The sequence below is a fragment of the Poecilia latipinna genome, unplaced genomic scaffold (genome assembly GCF_001443285.1).
Source record: "Poecilia latipinna isolate Pla-1442-1.1 unplaced genomic scaffold, P_latipinna-1.0 Scaffold136, whole genome shotgun sequence".
Taxonomy (NCBI): domain Eukaryota; kingdom Metazoa; phylum Chordata; class Actinopteri; order Cyprinodontiformes; family Poeciliidae; genus Poecilia; species Poecilia latipinna.
This window is the reverse complement of record NW_015112752.1, coordinates 460,007-487,672: the sequence shown is the minus strand read 5'-3', so window position 1 is coordinate 487,672 and position 27,666 is coordinate 460,007. Positions and strand designations below refer to the sequence as shown.

Genomic DNA, 27,666 nt, shown 5'->3' with positions numbered 1-27,666 from the left:
ATATAAATCACGGAATCAGGGTCAGCACTGATTTCAACTACTGACTAAAAAGTATTTAATTGGGCTGCGGTAAACACAGCAGTCTCTTAAAACTTATGTTTAAACAACCGCGTGGGCGTCACATCCTTTTCCCTTTATTGACATATGCTGCCATCTAGCGTTCAGAAAGTGAAATATGTTGGTTTCATGGGAATTTCAGAAAAACTTAATTTTACTCGCTTATGAGCCTCACATTTTTGTAGTTGCATTACAATTTGAAATTAGTGAGCAGAAGGAACAGTAACGTCGTGCTTGAATGTTTATAGCATTACTCATAATAAGGAAATGAAAGATTGTTCAAACTCACCTCGCACTTGAACTCCATGTCTGACTCCATGGTGCATATCTTTACTTTAAAGTATTTTGCTTGTTTTCTAATCAAAGAGTTGAATCCCATTTTTGCTGCTAAGGCACTTGCCATGGCGACTCGTAAATAAACGCTCCTATTCTATTTAATAAACCAATGATACTTTAGACATTCCTTACAAACTAAAAAGAAAAAAAAGCTATTAAGACATTCTTCTCTAAATTAGCTCATCGCATGGTTCGGAAACACGAGAATTTAGTTAGCACTGTAGTTATCCACAGGTAAACACAACATGCATGTGACTTTTCAGCTGATACTAATAATATTTGTAAACAAGACTAATCAAGAATCACTTGTCTTTCAGCGACATGTTACTGATTTATCAGACTCCTCTGTATTGAATATTCATATCTCCTATTACTACAAAAAGGTCCACAGATAAGGTTTAACAAAAGCAGATAATTACAGCATAGTAAAGCTGGCTGCTAACAATAGTTGGTTAAAAGTCAGAAGTTAGCTAACTAAAGTTGACGTCGTTCTTAAATCGAGACGTCCAAATACAGTTTCCCGTATAAAAGTCCCTCTAAAACCATGTAAATTCATGAAATTATTTTATCCAGTACTTTCCTGTTAAAAAAAAAAAAAAAAAAAAAAACTTGGAATGAAAACAACAGCTAACTGCGGCTAGCAACCTGTTAGCGATGTCTTTAAAATGCAGTGGTGCATTCGCGTACAGTCTATAAAGTAGTACTTACTGGTTAGAACATTAGATAGAAGTCATTTTTGGGATGCTGGACACTGAATTATGATGTTATTCTGCTACTGAAATACCATATCTAGATTTTTTTTTCTGTTGTGTATTTGAGTAAAGTAAATCTGGTAGTCATAGTTGTGTAACTAAAATAAGGCAAATGTAAGATTCTCCCTTTCATTTTGTCATGTTCTGTAAAAAAACGTTAAGAACAGCTGTTTTTCTTGAAAGAAAATTACACGTTCACATATTATTTCAAAATAAGTTAATTGTACAATATGTCCACTCTTCAGTTCGAAATTATGCCCACAAATCCATAGAAATATGTGTACATTTCAGGAGGACTTTGAAGGCAGCATCTCTTCCCTCGCCCTTTCCTTTCGGACCGATCTGCCAATCATAATGCAGTACACGCAACATGCCCCACCCTTAGCCAGGCCCCCTGCGCCATAAAGAGGCGGGGCTACAGCAATGAGGTAATCGGGGTAAACAGTAAAAATGGCGACTTCTGTAGCCAGAGCGGAGCAGCTGAGTTTGAACGGGATCATTCACGAGTCCCAAACCAAAAAACTGACCGACCTGCCGACCGAGTTGCTTGAGCATATTCTGTGCTTCCCTGTCCTCAAACATGTCGACGTTTGTAACGTGTCATGCTGCTGCAAACGGCTGCACGACGTCTGCCATGGAAGGGGAAAGGTCTGGGAACACCAATACAAAATCAGGTGCTGCAAATATTTTTAGCTTCTCTTTATGCAGATTCTTGTAACATTTCGTCTTTATCTTTAGAAAACAATCCTAATGTTATCCAGAACTTTAGGGTCATGAAACCCTCCTTTTCGCTTTGAAGGTTGGCTCGTTTACTGCGAACTCACAGGAAGCTGTCATTCTGCTGATGCACCAAATTTGTCCTTATCTCACCGGTGCTAAGCAATATGACCGTGGACATCTATGAAGTTCGTAAGAAAAATAGGTTTTAAAATTTATCATTGGTAAAACGTACATCCTGCTTTTTGCAGGGTCCCTTAAAATGAATTTGTTTGACCTTGAATCCTATATGTAGTCCTTCAGCTAGTCTGACAGAATCATTTCTTTCTGTAAGTGATGCATCTACTGCAGCAGGGTGATTAAAGGTTTTAGAGCCTGATTTAACCTTCTCCAAAAATATATATATATATAAATACCTAAGTCATTCTGAAATTACAAATTTTACTCCTTACACCGACAGATGGCCAAGACTGCAGAGGTTTTATCGTCAAAATGAAAGCTGTGACTGGCTTAGGGAATACATAACCCGGCATAGAGTTGGAATACAGATACGAAGGACGGTGGAATCCATCTCAAAGCGATTCTTCACAGAAGTTGTAAGTAATCGCCTTCTTATGAAGTAATATCATTATGCAAGAAAAGATCTGACATAATGTAGAATCAATGCTGTAACCTGGATAGAGGCATGAACCGGTTACTTATATGCCAAGGTCTTAAAAAGTTTCAATACTACTAAAAAAAGTATTGTAGTACTGTTCCTATGGCTTAAAATCAACTACTGAAATTTCTCCATCTGCATAGAATTGCACAGTGTGGCCCCTCCCCTACCTGCTGCTGAATGTCTTTCTTTTTTTTTTCTTTTTTTTTTTACAACCGTATAGGTATTTTAACGTCCTAATTTATTTCTCCCCGATGACAAAAAAAAAAAAAAAAAAAAACCCCATTAAAAGCCCAGAAAGTTAAAATATCAAATACTGACATTTTCTGTACGATAAAAATGTAAATCTTTTAAACCACGTTCAACCTGAATGTTTCTATCAAGTATTTTATTTTCAGGGGGGTTAGCCATTTAAAGGCCTATATGTTTACTTAACTCCTGAAATTGTTCTTTTATTGAAAATGATAAGAAATGCCTTTTTTTTTTCCTATGAGAAAAATGTAAGTTACTTTCTAATATTATCTACAAAAAGTTATGTTGTGCAATAAGCACATGAAAACTACATCTACAAATAGCTGGTGTTTATTTTATTAATTGTATCAATGAAAATAAATAATACAGAAACATGGTTATGGTTAATTGTCAATGTTATGAGATTAATTTTCCTGCTATAGGAATCATATTCACTTTTCTATTTTTTAAAAAAAGGAGATAAGCTATGCTGTAAATTGTAGTTAAGTTCATAGTAATTACCATGCTACAGTGAATCTGTGGAGTTTTCCTAAATATTATTTTGAGAATTGCATACTGGCTCATGCCTAATTAGGTGGGTGCATGTTTGTGCAATAATGCGAATCCACTGGGTTGCAAACTAATCCAGAGTCCTTGTCACTCAGCCATGTGTTGGCCAGGTGCTTGGAGACAGCTTTGCAGAGATCGAGTCACTCGGGATGCCAGAGCACTTCTGTGAAGACGAGCTCCTCTTCATACTCAACTCAGACAAGAGGTGAGAGTAACACTGTGCACAAAGTCAAAACAAAACCAAAACACTCCACAAACAGAAGATTTTGACCATCAGCTGGAGCTTGGATGTTGATTCAGAAAATTCTTTGTGATTACAAAAACTCTGTTGCGTCACTCATCTATGATGCAAATGTTCATGTCTCTCCACTCTTCCAGGAAAAGCTTGACCCTAAAATACTATGCAAAGAAAATCCTTTACTTCCTGAGGCAGCAGAACATCCTGAGGAGCCTGAAGACCTTCTTGGGGCAGCCCGCAGAGCAGCAGTTGGCTCTGGAAGGTAACCATCAGTGCTGGCCATCACCTTATTAATATCATTCATTGTGAAGGTTGCAACATATCAGCAAGTCAGGTTTTGTTTTGTAGCATTTTCTAAATGGAATGTGAAATTATTGTAACTACTTCATAGAACACCAGAGATTGATTACAGGTGTATCTTTTTCACAACCTCAAGGTTTTGTTGTTGTGTGAGTGAGTGAGTTAGCCACTTTCACTAAAAGTGTGGAGGACTATGACGCTTAGAGCGACTTTAACGATCTACATTGGGCATCTGAGACAAGGATTAACTTAAGATATAAAATCTCCAGGTTGGTCCAGTATAAGATTAATATGTAGAAATGTACCTCATTCCTGCTGTTGGGTACAGTGGAGGACTTATGATGCTGTGGATCAGTCCCTGAATGAACATCCAAAAAATGGAAGATGCTTATAATACATACGTTTTCAGTTAGTTATTCAGTTTATTGATTATTTATTTAGAGCTTAGAAATTATTGGTTTGGGTTTTCTCCTCCCCCGCCTTAATTTAAAATAGCTTGTTTTCCTCATTCATGTCTTTTCTGGGTTGTATTTGCTTTGCTAGGCGCTGTGCTGGTGGATCAGTACTGCAACCCACTGGCTGATGTCACACTGGAGTCCATTTCGCAACAAATGGACGATGTGGCAGAAAAAGCAAAGAAGATGCTGAGAATCAAGAACCCTTCTCATCCCAGCCTTCGGGTCACTAACAGTAGGTGTTTTAGAAAAAAACAAAATTCAAAAATAATAATTTTTGTTTTTCACCCACTATTGTTTCTTTTAAAATATATTGTGAGTATAAATATAAAGCTGAGCTCTGTTTGAAACAACTAACCTGTGTGAAGGTGACGTTATGACGGAGGACTTTGAGCTCCAGAGGCAGGTGCTGTGGGCCCTGAACGCCGTTTTGTACGAACAGCTTCAGTACAAAGGCAACGAGTGTGACTACTACAACCCGCTCAACTCCTACATCCATCAGGTAGGCACCAGCTGACAACGTTTTCTCATGTGTTGTTCTGGAATATTTTCACTGTGCTCCTTATTCACCCAGGTGCTACTTCGGCGGACAGGTATACCCATAAGCCTCTCTGTCCTGTACATGACGCTCGCCCGGAAGCTGGGCGTTCAGCTGGAGCCCGTCAACTTTCCCAACCACTTCCTGTTGCGCTGGTGCCAGAGACCAAGAGGGTATGGCTTGAAATTAGAATATTTACATCTTTCTTGGTTACACAGATCACCACAGTAGCCTAAAATCACTGATCATGTTTTGTCTCTCGATTTCCACTTTTATTTTTTTTAATATACAATCATGCAATCTTATGTAGATATTGTGGTGTAATTTCTGTCATGTGGCAGTGCAGTTTATTTAATCTGTAGCTTATTAACGGATAACTATGTTTTATCTAAATGACTGTACATTTCTGAATTCTGCTTTTGCTCCTTTCTTGGCAGTGTGATTATAAGTCGACAGAGTTGAGTTAAAAATCAGTGCTGCTTTGACTATTTTTTAATTCATTAATATTTGAATATGATCAACTTAATACATCAAAATCTTTTACATTTGCATCATGAAGCATTTCTTAATATTTATTGTAATTAAATCAGAGCTTTTCTTGTTCTCACTCTAAAATATTGCAAGAAATTTCAATTGTCTCAAGTGATCAAGTGATTTTTTTTAAATAATAAATGCAAAGTGCATGCTTGAATATAATCGCACAACTCACAGTACATTTTCTGAGCCTATTAAATAAATGTTAACAAAACATTCCATATGCAGGAGTGAGGATATCTATGACTTTGTCTACATCGATGCCTTTGGGAAAGGCAAGCAGCTGACGGCGAAGGAATGCGAGTACCTCATTGGCCACCAGGTGACGGCAGACTACTACAGTGCCATTAGCACCACAGAGGTGCTGCTCAGGATGGTGGGGAACCTGCTCAACATCGGCAAAAGAGGGTAAGAGGAACCATTCATGTTATTAGGTGAAGGATGTCTGATGTAAGATTATTTTGCAGGTGCAGACATCTTAATCTTCCAATTCTATGCTAATCAACTGATTGATTACTTATGACTTTCTCAGCTCCTGTTACTGTCTTCTGCAGGGCTCTGTTGTTGTCAGTCAGTCATAGTATAAGTTTAGTCTTGGAGTGCTTAAAACTGAATAATATGTTACAATCCATCCTGTGCCTGCTTTATATAAAGCATATTTTCAGTTTAAGTTGCATCATCTGCGGTGTGTGTTTTCCATCAGCGAAGGAAATGAGAAATCTTACCAGCTGCTGAGGGATTCGCTGGATCTCTACCTCACCATCAATCCAGATAACGTTCAGTATTTGCTGCTGCAGGCGCGCCTCTACTTCCACCTTGGAATCTGGCCAGAAAAGGTCAGACTTGAGCAAAAATGTTTTCAAATACAAACCAGATCTTTCATTATTATTTCCTTATAATTTTGAATAACTGTTTTATATCTTGAGCTGGAATAAAATGACAAGAACACCAATCTAAATAAAACTTTTCTATATTGCTTTTGTGTGGTATTTTAATATTTAGCTGCTCTTCACACATATTTCCCTTCACCTTGCTCAAAGGTGTTGGACATCCTGCAGCATATCCAGGCTTTGGATCCTTCCCAGCATGGAGCTGTGGGCTACCTGGTGCAGCACACACTGGAGCACATCCAACACAAGAAGCATCCCATCACTCCTGAGGTGAAGCGGCGGAGCGCTCCCGAACACCTGGAGGTCCAGTATTCAGTCGGCCTTATTATGAAACACAAGCGGTAAGTTCCTGTAAAACGCAGCACAGACAAAAGGGCAAATTACCTCGAATTGCAAAACATCGTTTACTGAAATTCTCCCAGGTCGGGGTATAACTGTGTGATTTACGGCTGGGATCCTAAATGCACCATGAGCCAGGAGTGGATCAACACCATGAGGGTCCACCAGTTGTCCAGTGGAGCTAACCAGCCGTTCTACAACGTGCTGGTACAAGACGGGACGTGCCGTTACGCAGCTCAGGGTACGCCTCATATCCACCAGCAGGGGGCATCTCCTGATGAACCACAGATTGTAGGTCTAAAGGTTAAAGGCGTACAGCATATCAAATTTATTTTTAAAAAAGTGAAGTATTCCTCAAGGAGAAATTGAAATCTAGATAAGGTCAGAGGTTATTGTGTTCTGTAATATCCCACAAGGTTAAAGCATACAGAGAGAAATGATCTCTGACCATTCCCCTTATAAACTCCTCCAGGTGGGAGCTTGTACCCCACAAACTCATCCTCCACTATATGTCACAGGAGGCATGAGGCATTTTGTAAAAGGAAAATGTAATTATTTTTAAATAAAGAAAAAAAAACACATAATAAATCTTAAAATCAAGAAACAAGGATCAAAATCAAGACTTCCAAACCATATCACATAGGTTTACTACTACTATTCAAAAAGAGTAGCCATAAAACACTTTCCTTCTCACTAACATGAAAAAAAAAAAAACTATAGCTAGGCTGTAAAACTTTACTATCACCTCTGATGGCCCTCACACTGCTCTTTCCCAGCATGTGTGCTGTGATCATGATGAGTGGAGTGGAATCAGCTGTGCTCACATAACCTGCAGGAGCCACACCCAAACCTGACCTGCTGCTCTGCATTTAAAAATAGAACAGAAGATACTGCTTTCCCTATTGGGACATATTAGCTTGTTTTTACTTCCTTCAAAATCAATTGGACTTTGTGCACATCTTTAGACAGTTGAGTTGGATGTGGAAAAAGTAACAGGAGATTGTTTTTTATCCTACGAATAAATTGCTCACCTTAAAGACAGGAGTTTTTTAAAAGTATGATGTTGTGCTTCTGTAATTGATGGCGAATTTATTTAAAGGTTCATATCACAACTGTACTAGAGGGCGTCAACAATATTATCTGCACCTCTATATAGAGAACTGTAAATGTTACTCCAAAGCTTATATTTTATTTTGCCAGGGTTGAACTTACTTCCCCAATAGTGAAATCTCCCAGCTTGCATCTGCATGACTTTCATTGTTTGAACTTATCTGTTCAATCTTCAACACATCAGCATTTCCTACAGGCTATGTTTCTCAAAGCCACAACCTTCTTTTGATTTCGTAAAACTCTGTTGCTTGTTCCTCTTTGTATCAGAGCAGAATTGCCTAAAAATACCCCTAAATTGTGTATTTAACCAAAGTAGCATTGCAGTGACGTGTGTTCATTGGTGTTCCTCAGAGAACCTGGAGCCCCACTCTGCCCCTCTTGAGATTGGGCACCCGGAGGTGGGCCGCTACTTCTCAGAGTTTGCCGAAACCCACTACGTTGCCAATGAAGAACTGCAGACACGATACCCTGAGGACATGAGGGAAACCCTGGGCACAGTTCAAGAGCTCTACCACAGAATGACTCCTGGATCTGTGAGCCGAAATGAGGCTTCTGCCTCTGACCAAATGAGGCACCAGTTCAAGTCGATGTAGCAAGTGGTCCTGCTGACCAGGGTTAACAAATACCTGTTCCCCTCTTACTCAACTTACAATCATCTTAGCTGTTCCTTTATTGCACTCGGAGACTAGGACTTTTTTTGTCTTTTAAAGAAGGAAAGATGGTTACTGTTGCTGCTTTGAGACATGTTCAAATACAACCATTTATCTGCTGTAAAAACAAAGTTTGGATCACTGGATACAAATACTATTTCTACATGATGTAACACATATTCATTTATTTTTAATCCAGTCAAAAAAAGCTCAGTTTGATTTAAAAAAAAAAATCTGATAAAATACAACCCAAAAATAAAAGGAAAAAAAAAAAAAAACTTCAAGTAAGCAGCTAAGTGGACTAGAAAAATCAGGATATTTATCCAGGTGCTGTAAATCCCTCCTGCCCAAATTCAAAGAATGCTTCTGTTCCCACATGTCCCTGCATCCAGCACCAGTCTGCAGAATATAAACCCAGTGCCACACCAGAGAACTGAAAAAAAAATAAATAATTTTAACTCTTGATTTTACAGAGTATCATGCACTTATGAAAGTTCCACTTTCACATTCCTACATTTACCTTTTATTCTGTATATTTACATGTGAAATATGTACGATGCCAAGACTCAGGATGTCTGTCATGGAATGCCAAGATGGCGACAACTTGAAATAGCAATGAGTCTAAGCTTGGTGAAAACTACAAAAGAATAAAGTGTTTCAAGTTTCTCTGTTGTTGTTTTTTCCTCTAAAATAAATAAAGCATTTATTACTTTATTGTGGGAACATATGCAAAGCCAGCCCAAGGTAAAGGCAAGACAGAGGCCAGAAGGTGGGAACTGAAACCGAATGTCTCACACAGAGTCTATAGTGGAAAACAGATTTTCAACTCCATTAAGAAACACAAATCTGACATTAAATGAGAGTAAAGAGTGTTTTAGGTCTGGATTGCCAAGATTATTCCTGTTAAATTGCATAATAAATGTCTTTTAACAATTTAGGAATGTCCAGCTTTGCAAGCTTGTCATTTTCACAATGTCTGAATTTAATGAAGGCACAGAAACACCTAAAACAGGGGTGATCAAGCCCAGTCCTGGAGAGCTACTGTCCTGCAACTTTTAGATGCATTTTTACTCCAATAGTCTGGGATCAGCTCTGAACAGGCCTGGTAACGAACCATTCGTTTGATTGAGGTGTGTTAGAGCAGGGAAGCATCTGAAAGCTGCAGGATGGAAGCTCTCAACTGGACATGAGCACCTCTGACCTAAAACCTGCTGCTTTGTGACATCAACAAAAAATCACCATGAATACCAGCTGGGGCAGCTTAAATGTTTGGTTCCCCCCACATAACTTTGGCAAATAAAGTGCAAATGTTTCCAAATCCTCAGTATTTTCTGTTTATGATAAGAGGAATAATTTGAAAGAATTATTAGTTCTCGCGTTACGGAAGGACAATCGAATAATTCAAACTACTGAAATAATTTGGTATCCCTCACCCCCATGACTTGGGCAAATAAAGAGAAAATATTTTTCAAATTCTCAAGGTTAGTTGTGTGTGACGGTAGGATTGAGCAACCTAAATTTCAACGTGCTTGATTTATTCTGGTCCCGTGGGGAAACATTACATTACAATGTGTGAGCTTCAGACTGAAGTATTGTGTTCCTCTCTGATGTTTCTAAAAGCATTTGTTTCCCCCTTGAAAAGAGGGGAACCAAGTTCTCATACATATCAGAGTCATAGAGGAATATTTTTAAAAGAGTGATTATATTGGCGATTAAAAAAACAACACAAAACTGTGTAAGAAATAATTCTTGCAAGATCATGTTTATTTGTTTATTTATTTCAAAGTTTTGTTGTTTTGTCGAGGAAACTGAGAGCTACAACATTTCCGCGATTATGTGAGTCGTTTAACCAAGAAATGATCGGAACTCCCTCTCTGGCTTCGCACAACATGTGAGATGAAATTGTTTACATGAAATTTGCCTAAGGCAGAAAAATATATCAAAAAGAAACCAGGCCGTTAGAAGAGCTGGCATTACTCCCAGTGAAAACCTGCGCTATTCCAACTTTAAAGTACAGTAGTGGCAGCATTATGCGGGCCGGGGGTGTCTTTCTGTATGAGGAAATGCATTCCACAAAATAGAACCAAATAATCTTGTTAATCCTAACTGACATAAAACAGTAAGCGTTCAGATGGAGAGAGTAACACTTGTTTGGTGGATGTTTGCGGATCTTTATTATGCGAATGCGATGTAAGAATTGATTTTTAAGCTGTAAATTGTTACTTTCTTTTCGAAAAATGCAAAAACTCTCCACGTGGAGGCAGCAGAACACACGAGCAATGTCCTGCCCACTGAAGTCAGATAAAACTGCAACAGTGTGTCAAAGTTTTAGCCAGTCCAAGTAGACCGTGCGCCTCGACGCACCGCTCAGACAGCCGGAGAGATGGGAGCCACGCAAACACACTCCGAGTACCAATACGAGAACATGGTGGGGAAAACTGGATGTAAGTATAAGAAAAACAAGACATCTGTTTATTTTGGTGGTTATAGTGGTGTTTGACTACGCCACAGTGGGAAATACGCTGGTGTGAGACGCGAGAAATGCTCTTTTTAATTATCCATGTTATGTTTTCGAGCATATTCAGAAATGTAACATCATGTGTAGATGTTAAAGCTAAGCTTGAAGAAGCTGGCGCATTCATTTAGTTTTAAAGCCAAAGCAGCCCTCACACCTCCTGATGGGACGCTGCTGTATTTCAACAGCCTCTGCTTTAGGTAAGCAAACTGCAGTTTGCTATTTGCTTTTTTATGTTTGCAGTTAAACTTTCTTGCTCCTTCGTATTCAGATGCGTCTTGCCCCAGCCTAAACATGTTTCACATTCAGAAATGAAACACAGCAGATAGAACTGAGGATACCTGAGGAAGTGTGACATTAGTGGGATACCTTCACATGTGCAAACATGTACTTTGAGCGCATCCACCCTAGACTGAGCCCAACTATCTGAAGGAGACTTTGGACTGTTTAATGCTTTTGTCTTCATAAAGATTACAGCTATAGTCGTTTCTTTTCAGATGTAGTGGCAGACTTAGGAACCTCTTTGTTCTGTAATCATTGGAATTTCAACTGCACTGGCAGGTACTGATCTCAGATACTGAGAAACTCAGGTACTGATCTCAGATACTGAGAAACTCGGGTACTGATCTAGCTATTGTTCAGCCTGTTTGTGTTTTATTGTGCAAGTTGAGTTCTTTTAAACAAGCTTGCTGTGTTGAGCCGTGACTCCACCTACCCAGAACAACAATCTGTTTTGGTTTCTGTGTGAGGTCAGAGACATAACTCACCTCCACACTCTGAGTGGACACAGCTGCTGACTTTATTTGACAGAGAATAGAAAGGTGACTGCTAAAACCTTCCAACTGGAGTTAATGATTCTGAGAATCATTCTAGGTGCAGTTACTAAGGATGGTTTGTTTACTTTGCCATTAAGCTGATAGCAGGACCTGATCAATTAAAGTATTTTAGGCAGCAAAAACGCGCATCAGGATGGAACCCTTTAAGTGCAAATGCACTCTTGTTTATCAAGGTTTAAATCCATTTTTAGCTCCTGGATTCTTTGAACTGTGAGTAAATGGGGGGAGAATATGGGCTTACATGTTAATGATAAAAGTCTTTGTTTCTTCAGTTTCAACCGAGCAGATTAAAAACCTGCACATGCGATTTCAGCAGCTGAGTGGAAATGAAAAAACACTAAGGTAATGTTTCTGAATGTGTATTTTTTTTATGTCCAACATAATGAAACTCATACAGTCCCTCCATACTTATTTGCCTGATAAAAAAAGTTTAATGTGCAGTTTGTTTGTTTTGTTTTTAAATAACATGGTACAGTAGATAAACACAGCAATTCAACTAATTTACCGCTTGGTAGCAGCCACTGGATTATTATGTTGAAGGTTCTGGACTTTTTGATGCAGTGCACTCTGATAAGGTTCCCCACTTGAAAAGAGAAGCCCATAGAATCACTTGACAGTGGGTACGAAGTGATTCTTCACATGAGTATAATCTGTTTCACACCAAACATGAAAGCCTTTATTACCAAAACATGAATTTTAGTCTGACAAAACCACACAACCTAAGTTCAAGTCCCAATAGCCTTAAGAAAATGCCACATGCTTATGTTTGTGATAATAGGACAGGAAATGTCTGTTCCCTCTCTTCTACACAGATAGTTCCCCATTTGCTTGAATCCACACTCAGCAGGAAGAGTGGTCCAAATATCTGTGTGTCAATTTCTTTAAACCTAGACCTACACAGAAAAATTGTTTACAGTATGAATGCTGCTAATATTACAATTGTTTTAATTCAAACAAGTTGCATTCAGAAAGGTGCATTTTTTTGTCCCACAGACATAACTTTTGCTGATAACAATCACACCAGATACAGTTTTTGTGCAAACGAACTCAGAGCTTTATAGAATAATACTGCCATAAGAGCAACAGAAGTCCTATTTGCTTGTTTGGAAAATAGTAAAAAGAGCCTAGAGGTTTATACGAATCACGTTTCCAAAGATGTGATTATCTTCTTATTACAGCAAACATGTGTGTTTTTTTTTTGTTTTGTTTTTTTGTGGGAGTCCTCTAGTTGAACAAACAGGAAACAACACTCCTGCTTTATTGCTTCACAAAAGTAAAGCAAAGTGTTTTCATGTTCAGTTGGTTGAAATCGACACAGTCCTGTGGCTTGTTCTGTATACCAAAGGCACCTCATTTTGTTGGGGATAACTACCTCAGTGTGACACCAGCATGTTGATCTCATCTAATCGTTGTTTTGAAGATTTAGTGAGTCAAACGTACAATGATCTAACAGTGAGATCTGCAGATTTGTCTTCCCCTCTTTGTCCTGACACGGTGTTGTGGCACCGTGGGCCCTTGTTTGTTATTGCTCCACTTGTTTTAGGCTTTCTCGCTAATACTCTGACTGTGGATATGAGCAAGCACATGAGAGTAGCAATTTTCTAGTAGCAATTACCTGGTTTATGAAGAGCAAAACACATCTGACTCATGTAAATATGTTCTAGTCTTTCCCATTTTGAACAACAGCTAAGACAAATGTCATATTGATTCGTCAGAGAAAAATAAAGTCAAGAAATTTGAATTGAAAGTCCTCAGATAATCCTGTCAATTTGAAAAGTTAATTAAAAAGTCTCCATTTCTGTTACATCAGAATTATTAAAGGTGTCAGTGTTTTCACTGCAGTAAGGACTGTGCAGTTTATAGATGGTGGGAACGGCACTGCATTAAAAATTATATATGACGCTCATTAATTAATGAACATTTGAAGTTCTGTAAACACCAGAATGAAAGGAATTCAAGCTACATTTTATAAAATTGACTTAAAATCAGTTAAAAATGCAGAGACAGTCCTATGATGTCCTGGTTTGTAATAATGGACTTTCTCTTGCTGCATTGCAGGAGAGAACACCTGAAGAACATACCAGCTCTCGCCAATAACCCCATCAAAACGGAAATTATCGAGGCGTTCTTTGATAAAAGGTGGGTAGAGTCAAACAACACCATATCCCATGTGGTCTTTCTGTTACTAATGGCTTTTTAACTAAAATAATATAATTTTTCTACAAAGTTAACCGTCAAGGTGATATTTTTTAAAGGAGAACATTCACTGATCCACATGTGGAAATTTTAATTGCGCTACATTAGTTTGGATAAATAGAATGATAAATAGAATATTAGGATTAATATTGAATTTATCTAATTCAATATTAATATTTTCTAATTAATATTGAATTAGAAAATGATATTGAATAATTTTCTAATTCAATATTAATAGAATCACTAGTTACACTGTTCATGGCCAATACTAATGTGTGGTTTTCTGTGAAGACGCCTTAAAAGATGCCTTTAGAAATCCAAAGTTGAGCATTCCTGTGTTTTTGCAAGAGAATGATGAGAATTTGACTGATTTATAAGCAGTTGTGTGTTTTTAGCTGGACTGTTTTCTGCATTGGTTTGTGGTATAATTATGTGATTTCTGTTCTCTAAAACACAAGTCATGTGGAGACTATCACATGACTATCAGTCATGTGATAGTCATGTGGGTCAAATGTAATTTTCAAAGTTATTGTAACTAGTTAATGCAGGTGGTTTACAGATTTAATGTGGTTTACATTTATCAACAATAATTAGATAATTTTCAATGCTTTTGATTGAAACACAGGAACCAGCTTGATAACGAGTTGGGATCATATGAGGAAATCGGCTTTGAGGAGTTCCTCATGGTCATGTCCCACTTCCGTCCTCTAAGTATTAAAACGTCCGAGGAGGAGAGGACGGCAATGAGAAGACAGAAAGTTCGCTGTGAGTAAAACATTTTTACTGCAACACAAACCTGGCCTGCTCACAAAACCAGGCCAGAAGTACAACACGACACATGTAAGTGTGTGAATGAGCAGAGGATCTGTAACCGCATGTCAGCTGTTGCCTCCAAGCAGCTCGAAGGTATTTCTGGCTCAACATGTGAATGTGGCCACAGCAAACTAACAAATCTAAATGTCACAAAGACAAATGCATGACCTGGAGGCAAACAGTTGGTAATTATTTTCAGCTAACTATATCTTTATCTCTTTTAAGATACATTTTTTCCACATATCCCTGTCCCTTTAATTTCTTATGTATTTTTACTACCAATATCCTGCCATAATATTGTGCATTTCCTGGTGTTTAATTGCCATACAAACTATGAAACTTTTTAGATAATGGAAAAATGTGGTTTATTGTGATGTCTGCAAACTGAAACCTGACAGAATGGTTGGAATTGTCCTTTTTGCTGCTTGAACTATTTTTCCCACTCTAAGCAAACTGCTATACAGTGAAAGACTATTTGTTAATTACAGTTTCTGATTTATGCAGTGAGAGACTTGCTCTGATTCTGCAACTCACTTTTTGTTGCTCGAGATAAATCAATAAATAGTTAAATCTGGTTTATTCAAAGAGAACGATTCAAAAAACTATTGGTAGTAATATTTCAACTTATTTTCTGAGTAGTCTTTACTTTATTATGTCTAGCTGTGCTTCAGCTCAGTTTGTTGTGCTCCAGATTGGCAGGTTAATCTCAGTGAGAAGAGGAAATCCTGCATGCTTTTGCATTCTGACTTGCAGCTCTTCCTGAATGTCTACATCTGTTTTTTTAACATATGCACCACAGACATAAACATCTCTAGAGAAAAATGATCAAATCATGAATCAGATCTTTACTTCCTTCAGCAAAATGCAAAGCAAGGCTCACATTTTGGTGATAAATAGCAAGACATCCCATTGGAAAATATTGTGAATGATGTTTTATGATTTAATTCGTCATGAACATATTGCAAGAAAGAAAATTTAAAGTACTCATTTAATGTTTTTTTTTATCTTCTCTCAGTGCAGAAATGGAAAAAAAAGGTTTTGAATATCCAGAAATTGTAAAATAAAAAAAAATAAAAAAAGGAGAAATTTACAACTTGTTTGTATTTCTGGCATTTAATTATTTATGTCCACTTAAGCATTTCCTAAGTAGCATTCAGCTGCCTCCAGCTTTTTCCAACCAGTAAGAAGCAGCTCTTAGTTAGTGGCTGTGACTGAGTAAGATGCATTGCATCACTTCCTGTTGCACTCTATGACACTGTTTGTGTTTGAGAAATTGCATAGTTGTGAGATTGATGGAAATTGAGGAGGAATTTAAAAAAAAAATTAAAAAAAATCTGAAAAATGTAGGGCTTGATTTAATTCAACCACTTTTCCTCTGGTACCTTTAAATATAGTGCAACCGTCACCTAAGTAATCATAGAACCAGCCATGAGACCCATAGTAACTTTGGGGGAGTTGCAGAGATCCACAGCTCATGTAGGATAATTTATTGACAGGATGTTTATCAATTCTGTGCATTACATTGTTGAAAAAAAGCGTTATGTAAAACATTGGGTAGAAAACCAGCTTTACATCACCTTGAACACACCATCCCCTCAGTAAATGGTTGCAACATCATGATGTGGCCACATTTGTCTGGAGAAAGGACAGCTTCTCACAGATGATGAATGAGGGACCTCAGGACCTGACCGCCCTGGAAAAAACCCAGTTAAAGGCTGTGAAGGGTTTGAGACTGGGGTGGATGTTCACCTGGCAGCAGGACAACAACCCTAAACATAAAAACAAGAGTTACACTGGGATGGTTAAACCTAGACTTAAAACCACTTAAACATCTGTGTCAAGACTTAGCAATTTATATTCACAGACTCCATGCAATGTGACGGAGATTAATGTATTTTCTAAAGAATTAGCAAAAATGACTGCCTTTAAGTGAGCCAAGCCGATGGAGAAATATCACAAAACACTGAAAGCTGAAACTCGCATGTTTTTTTTTTTTTTTTGTAAATTTCTTGCTTCCATTTACAAACTAATTTCATCACATAAATTCTCATAGCCCATAGCAGTTGATACTTACAGTATAAGGTGACAAAATATGAAAAGGTTCAAGTATATAGTTAAACAATTTGCAAGGCACTCTAGGTACCAAAACCTATAATATGTAAGATAATATTTCTTTAAAAGTTGGTGTGATGAGAAAATGACAAAAACAAAGTCACTACCTGAAAAAAATAAAAGTATTCCTACCTGTAAGTACAGCAAGAACTAAAAACCTGTTTATTGGCAAACATATTTTCAGACCAGAGTTTCCTAGTTTGAACAAAGAATGTCTTTCCTCAAACTTGAGAAGTGAACTCAATATTTGACAAGAGGATTACAGACTCCACCCTACACTCCTGTTTCAACCAGATGATAGAAATGTAAGATAAGAACTCAAAAGCAACGAACTTTCTGGTGTCTGAAGAGTCCAATTGTTTTTTTCTCCCAAGTAAAAAAGACATCTTTGTTTAGTCTAAACAGACTAAACACTTTTTTATCAGTCATATGAACTCTGCATTTTGGTTTTTGTTGGAGCAGAAGTTTTATTTCTATCCGTCTGAATCAAACAATTCTACATCTCGATCTTTAAAAGGAGCCAGATGTCTTTGAGATGTGAAAGAACCATTGGAGCAATCAAACTGTTGTAACTTAAAGAGGAGAACAAAAAGGTTTTCTGGGCATTGCAGTGTCAGTCGTAATCCTGGCTTGAAGGATCTGCTTCATTATCTTATCCCTGAAACATCATGACAGGCCCTGTAATCACAACTTCCTCTGGTGCAATCCCATAATTTGTGGGTAGAAATTTCTTAAGAAATCTAATTGTTTTGTTTTTCCAGTCCTGTTCAACATGCACGACACCGACGGTGATGGCAAAATTACTCTGGAGGAGTACAGAAAGGTAGGTGCTCATTATGTGCTTTATTTAACACTGATTACATTAATCCTTGTTTTGAAATATGGTTCCATGTTCCAGATACCCATTATGGACACTCAGCTTTACTTAGAATAAACATGGCCGCATGCAGATCAGTAAAACATCTCCACTGTTATCAAATTGGAAATTAATTCAATTAAAGCTAAGCTAACTCTTGTCAGTAAAATGACAGTTTTCTCCAACAAAAGGTAACCTTGAGTCCAAAGCTCTTAAGATAAGAAAATTTGATTTCTGTCCCATTTGATGCATGGCATATTTTTCTTTGTCATAATAATTTTTAATGCATCTGAACTAGATTGAGGTCAAATACGATGAAAGGAAACACTAAAACATGCACATAGCACTGGACGTCAATTCAATTATACGTTTTCCAATTGATCATTTTGCCAAGGTTAAATTATTGTGGATATAATGAATTGCTCCATGTTGTCTTGCTTTAGCAGCTACAAGATGAATCAGTGTGTGCACACTCCCATTGTCAAAAGTAGTGAGTAATTAGCTCCAACAGACCAGGTTAAAATCTGCAGGATTAGGGACCATTAAAGGATTGAGGTCACTTAGTGACCGATATCACAATAAGTTATAAAAAGAATAGAAAGGAAGACATTTTTCCTTTACATTTAGGTAAACCGATCAAGACATGAATTGCCACAGAGTGTGAAAGACAGTATGCAAAGTTAAAAGCAGCACTAGCTCAATTAATGCTTTTGGGAAAGAAAACAACTGAGCACAAAAATGCTGGATGAGTATCTTCCATCAGAGAGAAAACCAAATAGTTCACATTATGACAGAAGCAGCTCTTTTGATGATTCTGTCTGAAAACTTTTCAAAGAGTCAGAATTCAGAGAGGGAAAAAAAAAGAATTATGTTTCGTTTCTTTTCCAGTTGCCATTATCCTCTTCCACAGTTTCAACTTTTTCAGTGAGGATTTAAAGTCTTCATTTTCTGTTTACATCCAAGGCTGTCGAGGAACTTCTTTCGGAAAGCGGGACCATCGGGCAGGAGGGTGCTAGGGCGATAGCAGATGCTGCCATGCTGGAGGTGGCGAGCACAAATGTGCCCAACATGGTAAGAGAAGTCACCAAAACCACGCCGCTAATATTCCTCCCTCACTGTTGGACCAATAAGATAACAGATTCCTGTTGCTCTAGGGCCCGGATGACTTCTACGAAGGAATTACGTTTGAACATTTTGAAGAGGTTAGCACTTTTTTCTCGCTTTGTTAAATACACAAATACATTTTGTGGCTTCATGACAGCATTTTGCTTGTCCACAGATTCTAAAGGACCTTGAAATGGAGTCCAGGATGCATGTTCGCTTTCTGGATATGAACACTGCTAACCTGCGTTGTGGAAAATAATTGTTGGTCTAAGGAACTCTTTATGTTGCTGCTGTTGTTAGCAGAACCTCCCCGGTCCTTAAAAGGGAAAAAGCAAAACGCTTTTTCAAGCACTAACATGTTTTCAATATAAAAAAGTGTGTGAGATTCTCAAAACTGCAAGTCATTTGTGAACTTAATGTTTGATAACAGAAAGCCCTTTTAGTGCTGTATGTTAGCATTTAGAGCAGTTTAGATATTTTAAACTTTTCTTAGTTTTATTGCATTTAGTTATATTTACTATGACCTCACACTGTTGCTTTGAAAATTGCTAATGTGCAACATGAAAGATTTTTACCTTGAAACAAAAGTGTGTTACAGGTGATCTACTGTGCTGAGCATTTGGACAAAAAGACAATTCCTCCTCAGAAATCAGGATTTGATGATGTTTTTACTACTGAAGCTGTACATAATAAACCACTACTGTTATAAAAGAATAAAAACAACACTATTTTTGATTATTACTGAAATTATTTATTTTCCCCTCATTTCAAAAGAAAGAATTTTAAATAAAAATGGAAAATAAATGTCTGGACTTTTCTCTTCTTTTCCCCCTGAAAAATCGCAAAACATGACAATTTTTGTGGATAAATTCTACACCGTGTCTGATCTAAAAAGTCAAACATTAAAACAAATCAATGCACAGCAATGTTTATCAAGGTGGCAATCTTGCAGCAGACGAGCCGTTTGCATCCTAATAAAAGCACCAAAATGGTAGTAAAAGGTAACTAAAAATGATCAGTGTGACAGTCAGACAGATCAATGTGTCTCTTGTCCATTCTGCTCCACAGACAGTATTTTGTTTGCAGCGGTCAGTGAGACGGATGGGAGCCAGACAGCCTGTCGTAGGGCACCGCCAGGTTAATGTTGTAGTTGTAGCCGGATGAGTCGATGTAGTCGGACCTGCAGATGGGCAAGATGTGATCCTGTGACAGGGCATCCTCAGAGAAGTCGTAATGGCTGATGACTCCTCTGTGTCTGAAATGGACAGAACCAACAACAATTACAGCTTTACAGACTTTTATTTAAGAACTGAAAATTAGACATGTCAGAAAGATTAAATTTCATAAGTGTGAAGGATTTTTTAACTTTTTTCAGGAAGGGATAAGATTTCATTGATGCAATAAGCCAGAATACAGTGCAACTTCTTATTTTTGTTGTCTGTATGCTAATGATCAATACACATATGACTGAAAGCTCATTCAGTTCACTTCAATTCAGACACACTTTATTAATCCCAGAGGAAAATTAGATATCAACCATCTAGAAGTAGCGGTAATCAAATAAGAATATAGATTTTTTTTTTTTAATTTGATTTGCAAAAGCAGAGAAGCGGAAAATTCCTATTATCCAAACTATTTTTGACATGTTTTAAGAGGAGTAAGAGGATGTTTAAAGGATGTCAAGCTTAAAGTCATTTTAATAGGTGTAGAAGAGAAGAAGGTGACCTGCGATGAGCTGTGAGGTCATCATCTGTGATGCAGGCCCCACGTGGCGACTTGTCATCGGGGATGTTGGCTGTTACCAGGGTGCTGGTGTTAAAGCGAACATGCCTTACAGGATGCCTTCCACAAAAACAGACAATTATACAACATGACAAACGCTAAAAAGAGCAGGTGGTACAACCACAAGGAGGAAAACTTACTGCAAAGCTTTAGTTGGATCTTCTAAAGTCCTACCTGTTGTGCATCTCCCACAGCTTAGTTCCCATCCTCATCTCCCAAACACACACCAGTCCTTCGTCTCCACCGCTCACGATCTTCCAGTCGTCTGCCTGCACTGAGGTGACACCCAGGTGGTGGGCGTACAGGGATACCAGAGAGGAGCTGGACCTGAGGTCAAACACTCTCACTCTACGTCATAACAGAAAGGGAATGATTCTGCTTTAAGCTTGGGTTGTTTTCTTTAGCAAGAGCAGCACATGAGCTTTTCTGTACGTTGTGTGCTTCCTTTGGAGGCAAGCACACAATGTGCAATCTGCATCATGGTATAGGTCGTGTTGTATGGAAGAGGAGAGCAAATAAATTAACTCAATCTGTTGGTCTTACAAGTTGACTAATTATCTGAGTGAGATTTGTTGTGACTTTGTTCCATCTTCTTCTGATAAAACAAACAGGAAAGTCAAAAACTATTCTAAACAGGAACAGAAACAATGAGCACTCTTACTTTTTCTGCTGCGTAAGGATGACATTGTGAAAGTTAATAGTCCCACCCACCTACAATAGTCTCACCATTAAAAACATATTTTATCCCGCGATTATATTTGTTTTTTCTCCAAAAGACTTGCATCCAATCATGATGAAACCCTTATAGCTTTTTTTTTTATTTCAGAAAAGGAATACCTACACCAATAAAAATGTAAAATAGTCTAACCAACAAAGTTAAAGAAACATAGAAAGGCTTAAGCATAAGTAATGCAGAAAATGCCAAGCCAACAAAAATCTGGGCCAGATCACACCATACTAACAAAAACAACAGCTGGACATTTGAGCTCCTGATCGTAGTGTTTAAAAAATAAGGAAGAAATTGTAATACATGTTGATGTTTGTTATTAAAGTTATTTCTATTGGAAGAAAATGTGCTAAAACAATATAGTGCAAGATTATGATTAAAATAATTATGATTATGGATTTTAAAGTGCTGCTTTCTCTGATGGATTTAATGCAATAAGAGGAGGATTTTTGCTCAGTGTGTTTCATTAGCAACAAAAGCCCAGGGGACGTTCAGCTCCATCTGTTGTCGGCGTGGCTTTATTGCAGCTGAAAGCATCCAGGACATGACTCCATCCAGGATCAACCTTCTTCCAAGTCTTCATTACCATAATCAAATTTACTCTGGGGACACAGGCAGATTTCATTTTCCACTATCAAAACTTTTCTTTTTTTTTAAAGAATCAAAGTTAAATGGCTAAATGGGCACCGCGGACTTGTTTGTCTTCAGCTCGTTGCCTGTTTAGTGGCATTACGTGATGGAGGCGCACGTTTAAACAATGAGGAATGAACATTACTGGCAGACCACAGGAAGCCATAAACCTAATGCTGGAGGCGACTGTCTTTGCTGAACTGTCACTGGCCAGAATCGTTTTCATTAATCACGAAGAAAGTGTGAGAGAGGCACAGACCACTCCTGAACAGTTATTTTTCTAAAGCCAGAAGAAGTCATTAATCATCCCAGGCATGACGTCCGATTTAGTCTAATGATCTGGAGTTCACAATCTTCCACATGAACGATGTTTACTAAATTTCAAGTCAAAATGGAGACAGAGACTATCGCATACACTGTAGCACATCAAAGCAACAAATCTAGTGTTTAAGAATGCTATAAAACCTCCTTTAATGACCGACAGAGCTTAGTTTTAAAGGTTCAAGTCTGAAAACTTATGGGTCACATCATGTTCAAGTTATTCTAACAAATGCACTTTTCATCTCCTCATGCGAGACAAAAATCTTTTTATTGAAGCGAACTGTGTTGTTTTTAGAGTTAAGTGTGCATGAATAATTTACAGAAACAACAGAGAAAAGACTCTGACAAATTCACATTTAAAAAAAATTCTGTTCTGGTGGACGTCCATTTGAAACATAACCAAAAAACTCCACAACCGTCTGCCTTTATAGCAAAACTTATAGTAGCAATGATAACAGAGACTAGAAATGATTTCCCTCTCACAATGCCTGGACTCTGTTTTACTTCGGTAAAGGTGTATGTAATTTTTGGATAGACATAAAAGTATTTTCAGATTCATAAGGATATTGAAATACATTTGTATGTGTTAAAAAAAAATCATTTAAAGAAAGACCAAAACATAAATTCTTAAAGCATAGCTAACAAAATCGCTCTACATTAAACTGGACAGCTTTTCGCTCCTCATGTTGTTTTTTCAGAAAAAATCTATTTGAGCAGTGACTTTAATTTTTTTATTGATCTAAAATGTTTTCACAGTGTGAAATTGTGTTTTAATGTTGATAATTGGACACTCCTCCAGGATTTAATTGTGATAGACTAAATAAAGGTCAGGTGGTTTAAACATGTAGCAGGGAACATGTAGACTGCATTAAAAAAAAAAGTTTCCTAACCTAAATCTGCACTTTCAAATATTGTAAAAAATGTTTGGATGTGAAAAACGCAAAATGCTGTTTGCTTTTAAAGTCCTTGTCAGTCTGTACCTAAATCCTTTGGTTATGATACAGAGATGATGTTAGTCTTAGGATATTTTGTACCAACCGTTTGCAGTTTGTTAACGGGTATGAAAAGAAGGTAAACACCAACGTGTATGAGAATAGGCAAAGCAGCAAACTGACCTGGAGATATTTGGTTAAATATCAGTTGGTGAAATAATCAGATAAAGAGCTGAGTACACATGTATGAAATGATTTGCCTGTGAGTATGAAATGGAAGTAAGAAGGGATGAAATGGCAATGTGTTGGTGTGAACTGGCAAAGGGGTTAATGATCTGGAGCTATTTGGTTTATGTGTTCTTGGTACCAAATGTCTTATTCTGAGAAAAAAAAGAAAAAAAGAAAACTGCTTAAACACCCTAAATCAACTGCAAAACAAGTCACCTGCTTACAAAAGGACTGTTTGATATAAACATTTGAGTTTTACATTGTTGAAATCTATAAAGATTTTATGGAAACTGAGTAAAATGATCATAGTGCGAAGCAAAGTGATCACCTAAACTGTTTTGTTTTGTACCGTTAATGTCGGCAGAACAAAGCGTTCTGCAGAACGGGCACCCATTAGCTAACAACCTCACACTTTTCTGTTTTCTCTTTATTTCCTGCTCAGACTTGTCTTGTTTGCACAGATGTGTTCTTTTTTCCACACAGGCCTTATCTGGACACTTCATTTGGTGCTTGGATCTCACAGAAAAATGCAGAGTGACAAAACTCATCTGGACAAAAAGAAGGGATGCATTAGGCTTTGGCTTGATGCCACCCTGACAAAGGGCCAAGAACGCCGACTGTCCGTCAGTCTCCACCGTTCCCATTTGTCCTCGACTCTGTGCTGCATCGGCTGAAGCCAAAGTGGCAGAGCCAAGCTAGAGTTGTTTTTTCCCCCTATCTGGATGAAATCTGATCAAAAACCAAAGACCAAGAGTGAAGCCACTCACAAAACAAACGGAACTATTTCTTTGTCTTTGTGCAGGTGCTGTTAATCATAACTAGCAGGAATGGGAGAAACAGAACCTGAACAGTATGATGTGGTCTCTCCTTCGCTTTAAGCCAACTACTTAACAGCCAGATGGGTTTGGGGCTGAATAGAAACAGCAGGGGCAGCTTTGGATGAAGACATGCCAGGGATTTCTCCTTTCCTGGCATCCTACGCACCACGGCACCCTCTAACAAGTGCAGAATAGATGAGAATGGATCTTTTATGCGTCTTTTCTTTAACAGGCGAGCCAAATGTGGCAAGCATGTGCACATTAGTGTGTGTGTTGTTGCTGCTGCTGCTGGATGAAGTCATTACAGCCAGAAATCCTCGTCTCTTAACATCTAGTAGGTAATGGAGAAGACAAAGAGCAAAATATCACTCCTGTGAGTGTATTTCAATGCATTCCTTTTTCTCAATAAGCTTTCAGAAGCTTCTTTTTTCAAAGAAACAGATAGTCTTGAATAATGCACAAATATAATAGAGTTATTGTCTTCTCACACATTTTGCAAACACCTGTTCTCTACTTCCAGAATATTCTGCTAGGCCTCCATCATCAAACATTGGTCTATGTCCCTAGTTCAGTTTTTGTTTTCCACTGGTGCATTATGTTTGTGCATTCTCTATGTGCACTTGTGAGTGTTTTTGTGTCCTACCTTCTGTCTTTGTTTCCACACACCAGCAGATGAGGGGGGCTGTCTCTCAGGTTGACACAAGTGAAATCTCCCGGCGAGCTGCCGACACAAACCGTTGGTTTCCCGGTCTCCAGGCTGTAGACATGGATCTGAAATCCAGGATCAAACATCAGTCGACCGAGGAAATCCGTTCATTTCAGAGCCGATACGATACCAGAATTTTGTAATACTGCCATAATTTTAAATACAAAGGAAAAACTTCAACAAAAATGCAGACAGTAACAAATATTATGCTTAAAACGATCTATTCTGTTAGTGTAAATGTCGGTAGATGTAATAGAAACCTGTAGAATAAATTACTCTACATACTGCAATATTTTATATTTAAGAGTGTATATCAGGCTGCATGAAATATTCCATGTAAATCCACACTTTTAGTACATAGCGATGTAAAAGTCCAATCCTAAATAGTTACTATTCATTTCTTAAACATAATTTTCCACAAATAAAAGAAAATGTATCCTTACACATTTAAAAGTTTTTTATGTTTTTTTTTCTCTATTTAAAACCTAAAAAGTCAGGTGAACATTTTGTTCTTCAAAAAAGACTGCAAATTTACAACACTAAAAATAACAAGCTTTCTTTTTTTTTTTTTACAAGATCATGAAACATTTGCTGCTTTAAACAAGTTTATTTAGCTGGCCAGAGAGCAAAAATGAGTCTTTGGACTGCGAGGGTTGCAGAGCCGTGGCGCCGTCTGAAGCTTGGGCGCCGTTGCCTCCTGAACAGGACAGTGATGCTAAACAGACCTTCGATAAGGTCTGGTTTCAGAGGAAGTCCTGGACAACTTGTCAAGGCTTTTCCCACGAGGAGTGGGATAAAAGTCCTTAGTAACAGTCTCAGAAGTCGGTGTCTGATTGTCCACTATGCCTGGAGTAAATCATAGCAGCAAAAGTGTGCGCTGCAAAGCACTAAAGATGCATGTCATAAAGGGGTTGAGAAATTACTGATAGTCGTTAAAGGTGGTATTTGGGGTTCAATTTGGACAACCCATTTGAATTCAAACTTACATATGTTTCCAAAACAGCTGCTAGTTTGTGACTTTTACCAACGAACAAAATTTACAGTGGGGGATGATTATTATATATTAAACTAAACTGAAATTAACAATAAGAAAGAAGTACTTTTTAATATTTTACCGCTTCCCGTAGGCAGACAAAAATCTTTCAGTTCACAAAAAAGGGTGCGTTAAACTTGCAAAACTGATGATAAAACTAATAACATTGGATATCAGCCAATGAAGGTGCAGTCGTATAGGAAAAAGCCTTGTTTGTAAAGTAAAAGCACAGAAGGACTTAAGTAGATTAACTAGAGAGAAACTTAAAGGCAAACCTGAATTACTGTCTTCTACAGCTTGATGGCTGCAATGAACTCTTCACAGAAGTTTCAATGATGTCATCTGGTGCTGGCCTAATTGATCAATTAGCAGCTGGTGTTTTCTCATCCAAACCAGACAGAACAAGCGGGTTAACCGCCAGGCAGAACTGTCTTTGGATAATTAAACTGAGCAAAAAGGAAAACAGAGGAGAAAAATGGAAAGAGCTCGAGCCAAAAGGTAAAAGCAAAGAAAAGCAGAAACAGACAGCAGAAAAGGAAGACAGTTGAAGAAGAAGAAAAAAAAAAAAAAAAAATATATATATATATATATATATATATATATATAAAAAAAAGAGGAAGGGGGAAGGCAGGGTATAAACCTTCAGAAGGTGCCAGGAGTTTTTGTGTGTCCCCATATTTGGGCCAAGCGGAGCTTTAATTGTGCTCCACCCCAGGGCAGAGCCCAAACCACACTGGACTTCAAAATGACAGCTTGATAGGATTTGGACAGCTCAGGAGACTGGAACGCAGAAATGAGGTTCAGCCTGCTGTTCTCAATGAATCACCGCAGAATTAGGAAGATAATTTTATTAAATACGTCCCCACCTCAGCCACTAAAATGAAGAACTGTCACTGAGAGAGGATAAGCAGCTGATTTGTGATAGTACTGGGGGCTGTTCAAAGACCAGGAAGAATATTAGTAAGCACGGATACAGTGCCGTGGTTCGGCTAATGCTCTCTCTGGTGCTCGGCTATTGAAGCTTGCAGACAAAAGAAAGTCTGAATTACACTGTGATGTTAATGTGATTACTCTGCATGCTTTTAAACAGATGACATTTATAAAATCACTGCTGCTCCTCAGAGAAATCCTTTCATGTTGCTATTGCGACTATCTCGGAACTCATAAGGCTTAACTGCAGCAGTTACTCTTATTATTGAGCAGAAAGGAGAAATTATGAGTTGTGTTGGACCAGGTGTGTGCATATTTTTGCCTCCATAAAAGAATTCAGCAGCGGCCTCCATATTCAGACCTAATCAAGGAAGGGATACACTTGTACAATAGCCTGCTGAGTAAAAAAGCTGAACCACTGCTTCCCCTCTATGCAATGCTACATTAAATCTTATACAAACACCCACATCTGGAACAAATATGGGCTCAGGGCCTCATTTGGTTTAGACACCATGTGGACAAACAGAGATTAGCCCACTGGACCAGATGCAATATTATGCATAGAGTTTGTGCTTTCACATTATTTGGTACTTCCAACACAACATAATGGGCGGGCACTGCAAATCATGCAAACCACCCCCGACCCCCAAACTAACAAAAAAAAAAAAATTATGCAGCTACTTATGGAGATTAACTCATAAAATTTGTATGAAGTTAATTTTGGATTCTTCACTGAAAATACAAGTAATTTA

The 27,666-nt window shown here is 37.9% G+C and overlaps 4 protein-coding genes across 4 annotated transcripts in view; 2 read left to right on the top strand and 2 right to left on the bottom strand.

Annotated features, from left to right (window-relative positions):
* Positions 1-1,072, bottom strand: part of nf2a (NF2, moesin-ezrin-radixin like (MERLIN) tumor suppressor a) — a 35,179-nt gene extending 34,107 nt beyond the window's left edge. The window contains exon 1 of the mRNA XM_015028829.1: positions 347-1,072. Coding sequence (XP_014884315.1) covers positions 347-460 — 114 coding nt within the window. The 5' untranslated portion in view covers positions 461-1,072. The remainder of the gene's footprint in view (positions 1-346) is intronic.
* Positions 1,073-1,547: 475 nt separating this feature from the next.
* On the top strand, positions 1,548-9,041 carry fbxo21 (F-box protein 21). The gene is made up of 12 exons (XM_015028828.1): positions 1,548-1,819; positions 2,323-2,458; positions 3,417-3,526; positions 3,700-3,821; positions 4,403-4,549; positions 4,683-4,816; positions 4,889-5,025; positions 5,615-5,794; positions 6,090-6,222; positions 6,427-6,617; positions 6,699-6,856; positions 8,077-9,041. The coding sequence occupies exons 1-12, from the start codon at positions 1,596-1,598 to the stop codon at positions 8,316-8,318; spliced, it is 1,914 nt and encodes a 637-aa protein (XP_014884314.1). The 5' UTR covers positions 1,548-1,595; the 3' UTR covers positions 8,319-9,041.
* Positions 9,042-10,442: 1,401 nt separating this feature from the next.
* tesca (tescalcin a) lies at positions 10,443-19,539 on the top strand. The gene is made up of 8 exons (XM_015028823.1): positions 10,443-10,819; positions 11,999-12,068; positions 13,785-13,865; positions 14,548-14,687; positions 17,609-17,670; positions 18,667-18,774; positions 18,858-18,905; positions 18,983-19,539. The coding sequence occupies exons 1-8, from the start codon at positions 10,759-10,761 to the stop codon at positions 19,064-19,066; spliced, it is 654 nt and encodes a 217-aa protein (XP_014884309.1). The 5' UTR covers positions 10,443-10,758; the 3' UTR covers positions 19,067-19,539.
* Positions 19,470-27,666, bottom strand: part of fbxw8 (F-box and WD repeat domain containing 8) — a 20,213-nt gene continuing 12,016 nt past the window's right edge. Inside the window, exons 8-11 of the mRNA XM_015028821.1 lie at positions 24,889-25,016; positions 20,764-20,937; positions 20,533-20,649; positions 19,470-20,062 (exon numbers count right to left, since the gene is read on the bottom strand). Coding sequence (XP_014884307.1) covers positions 19,897-20,062; positions 20,533-20,649; positions 20,764-20,937; positions 24,889-25,016 — 585 coding nt within the window. The 3' untranslated portion in view covers positions 19,470-19,896. The remainder of the gene's footprint in view (positions 20,063-20,532; positions 20,650-20,763; positions 20,938-24,888; positions 25,017-27,666) is intronic.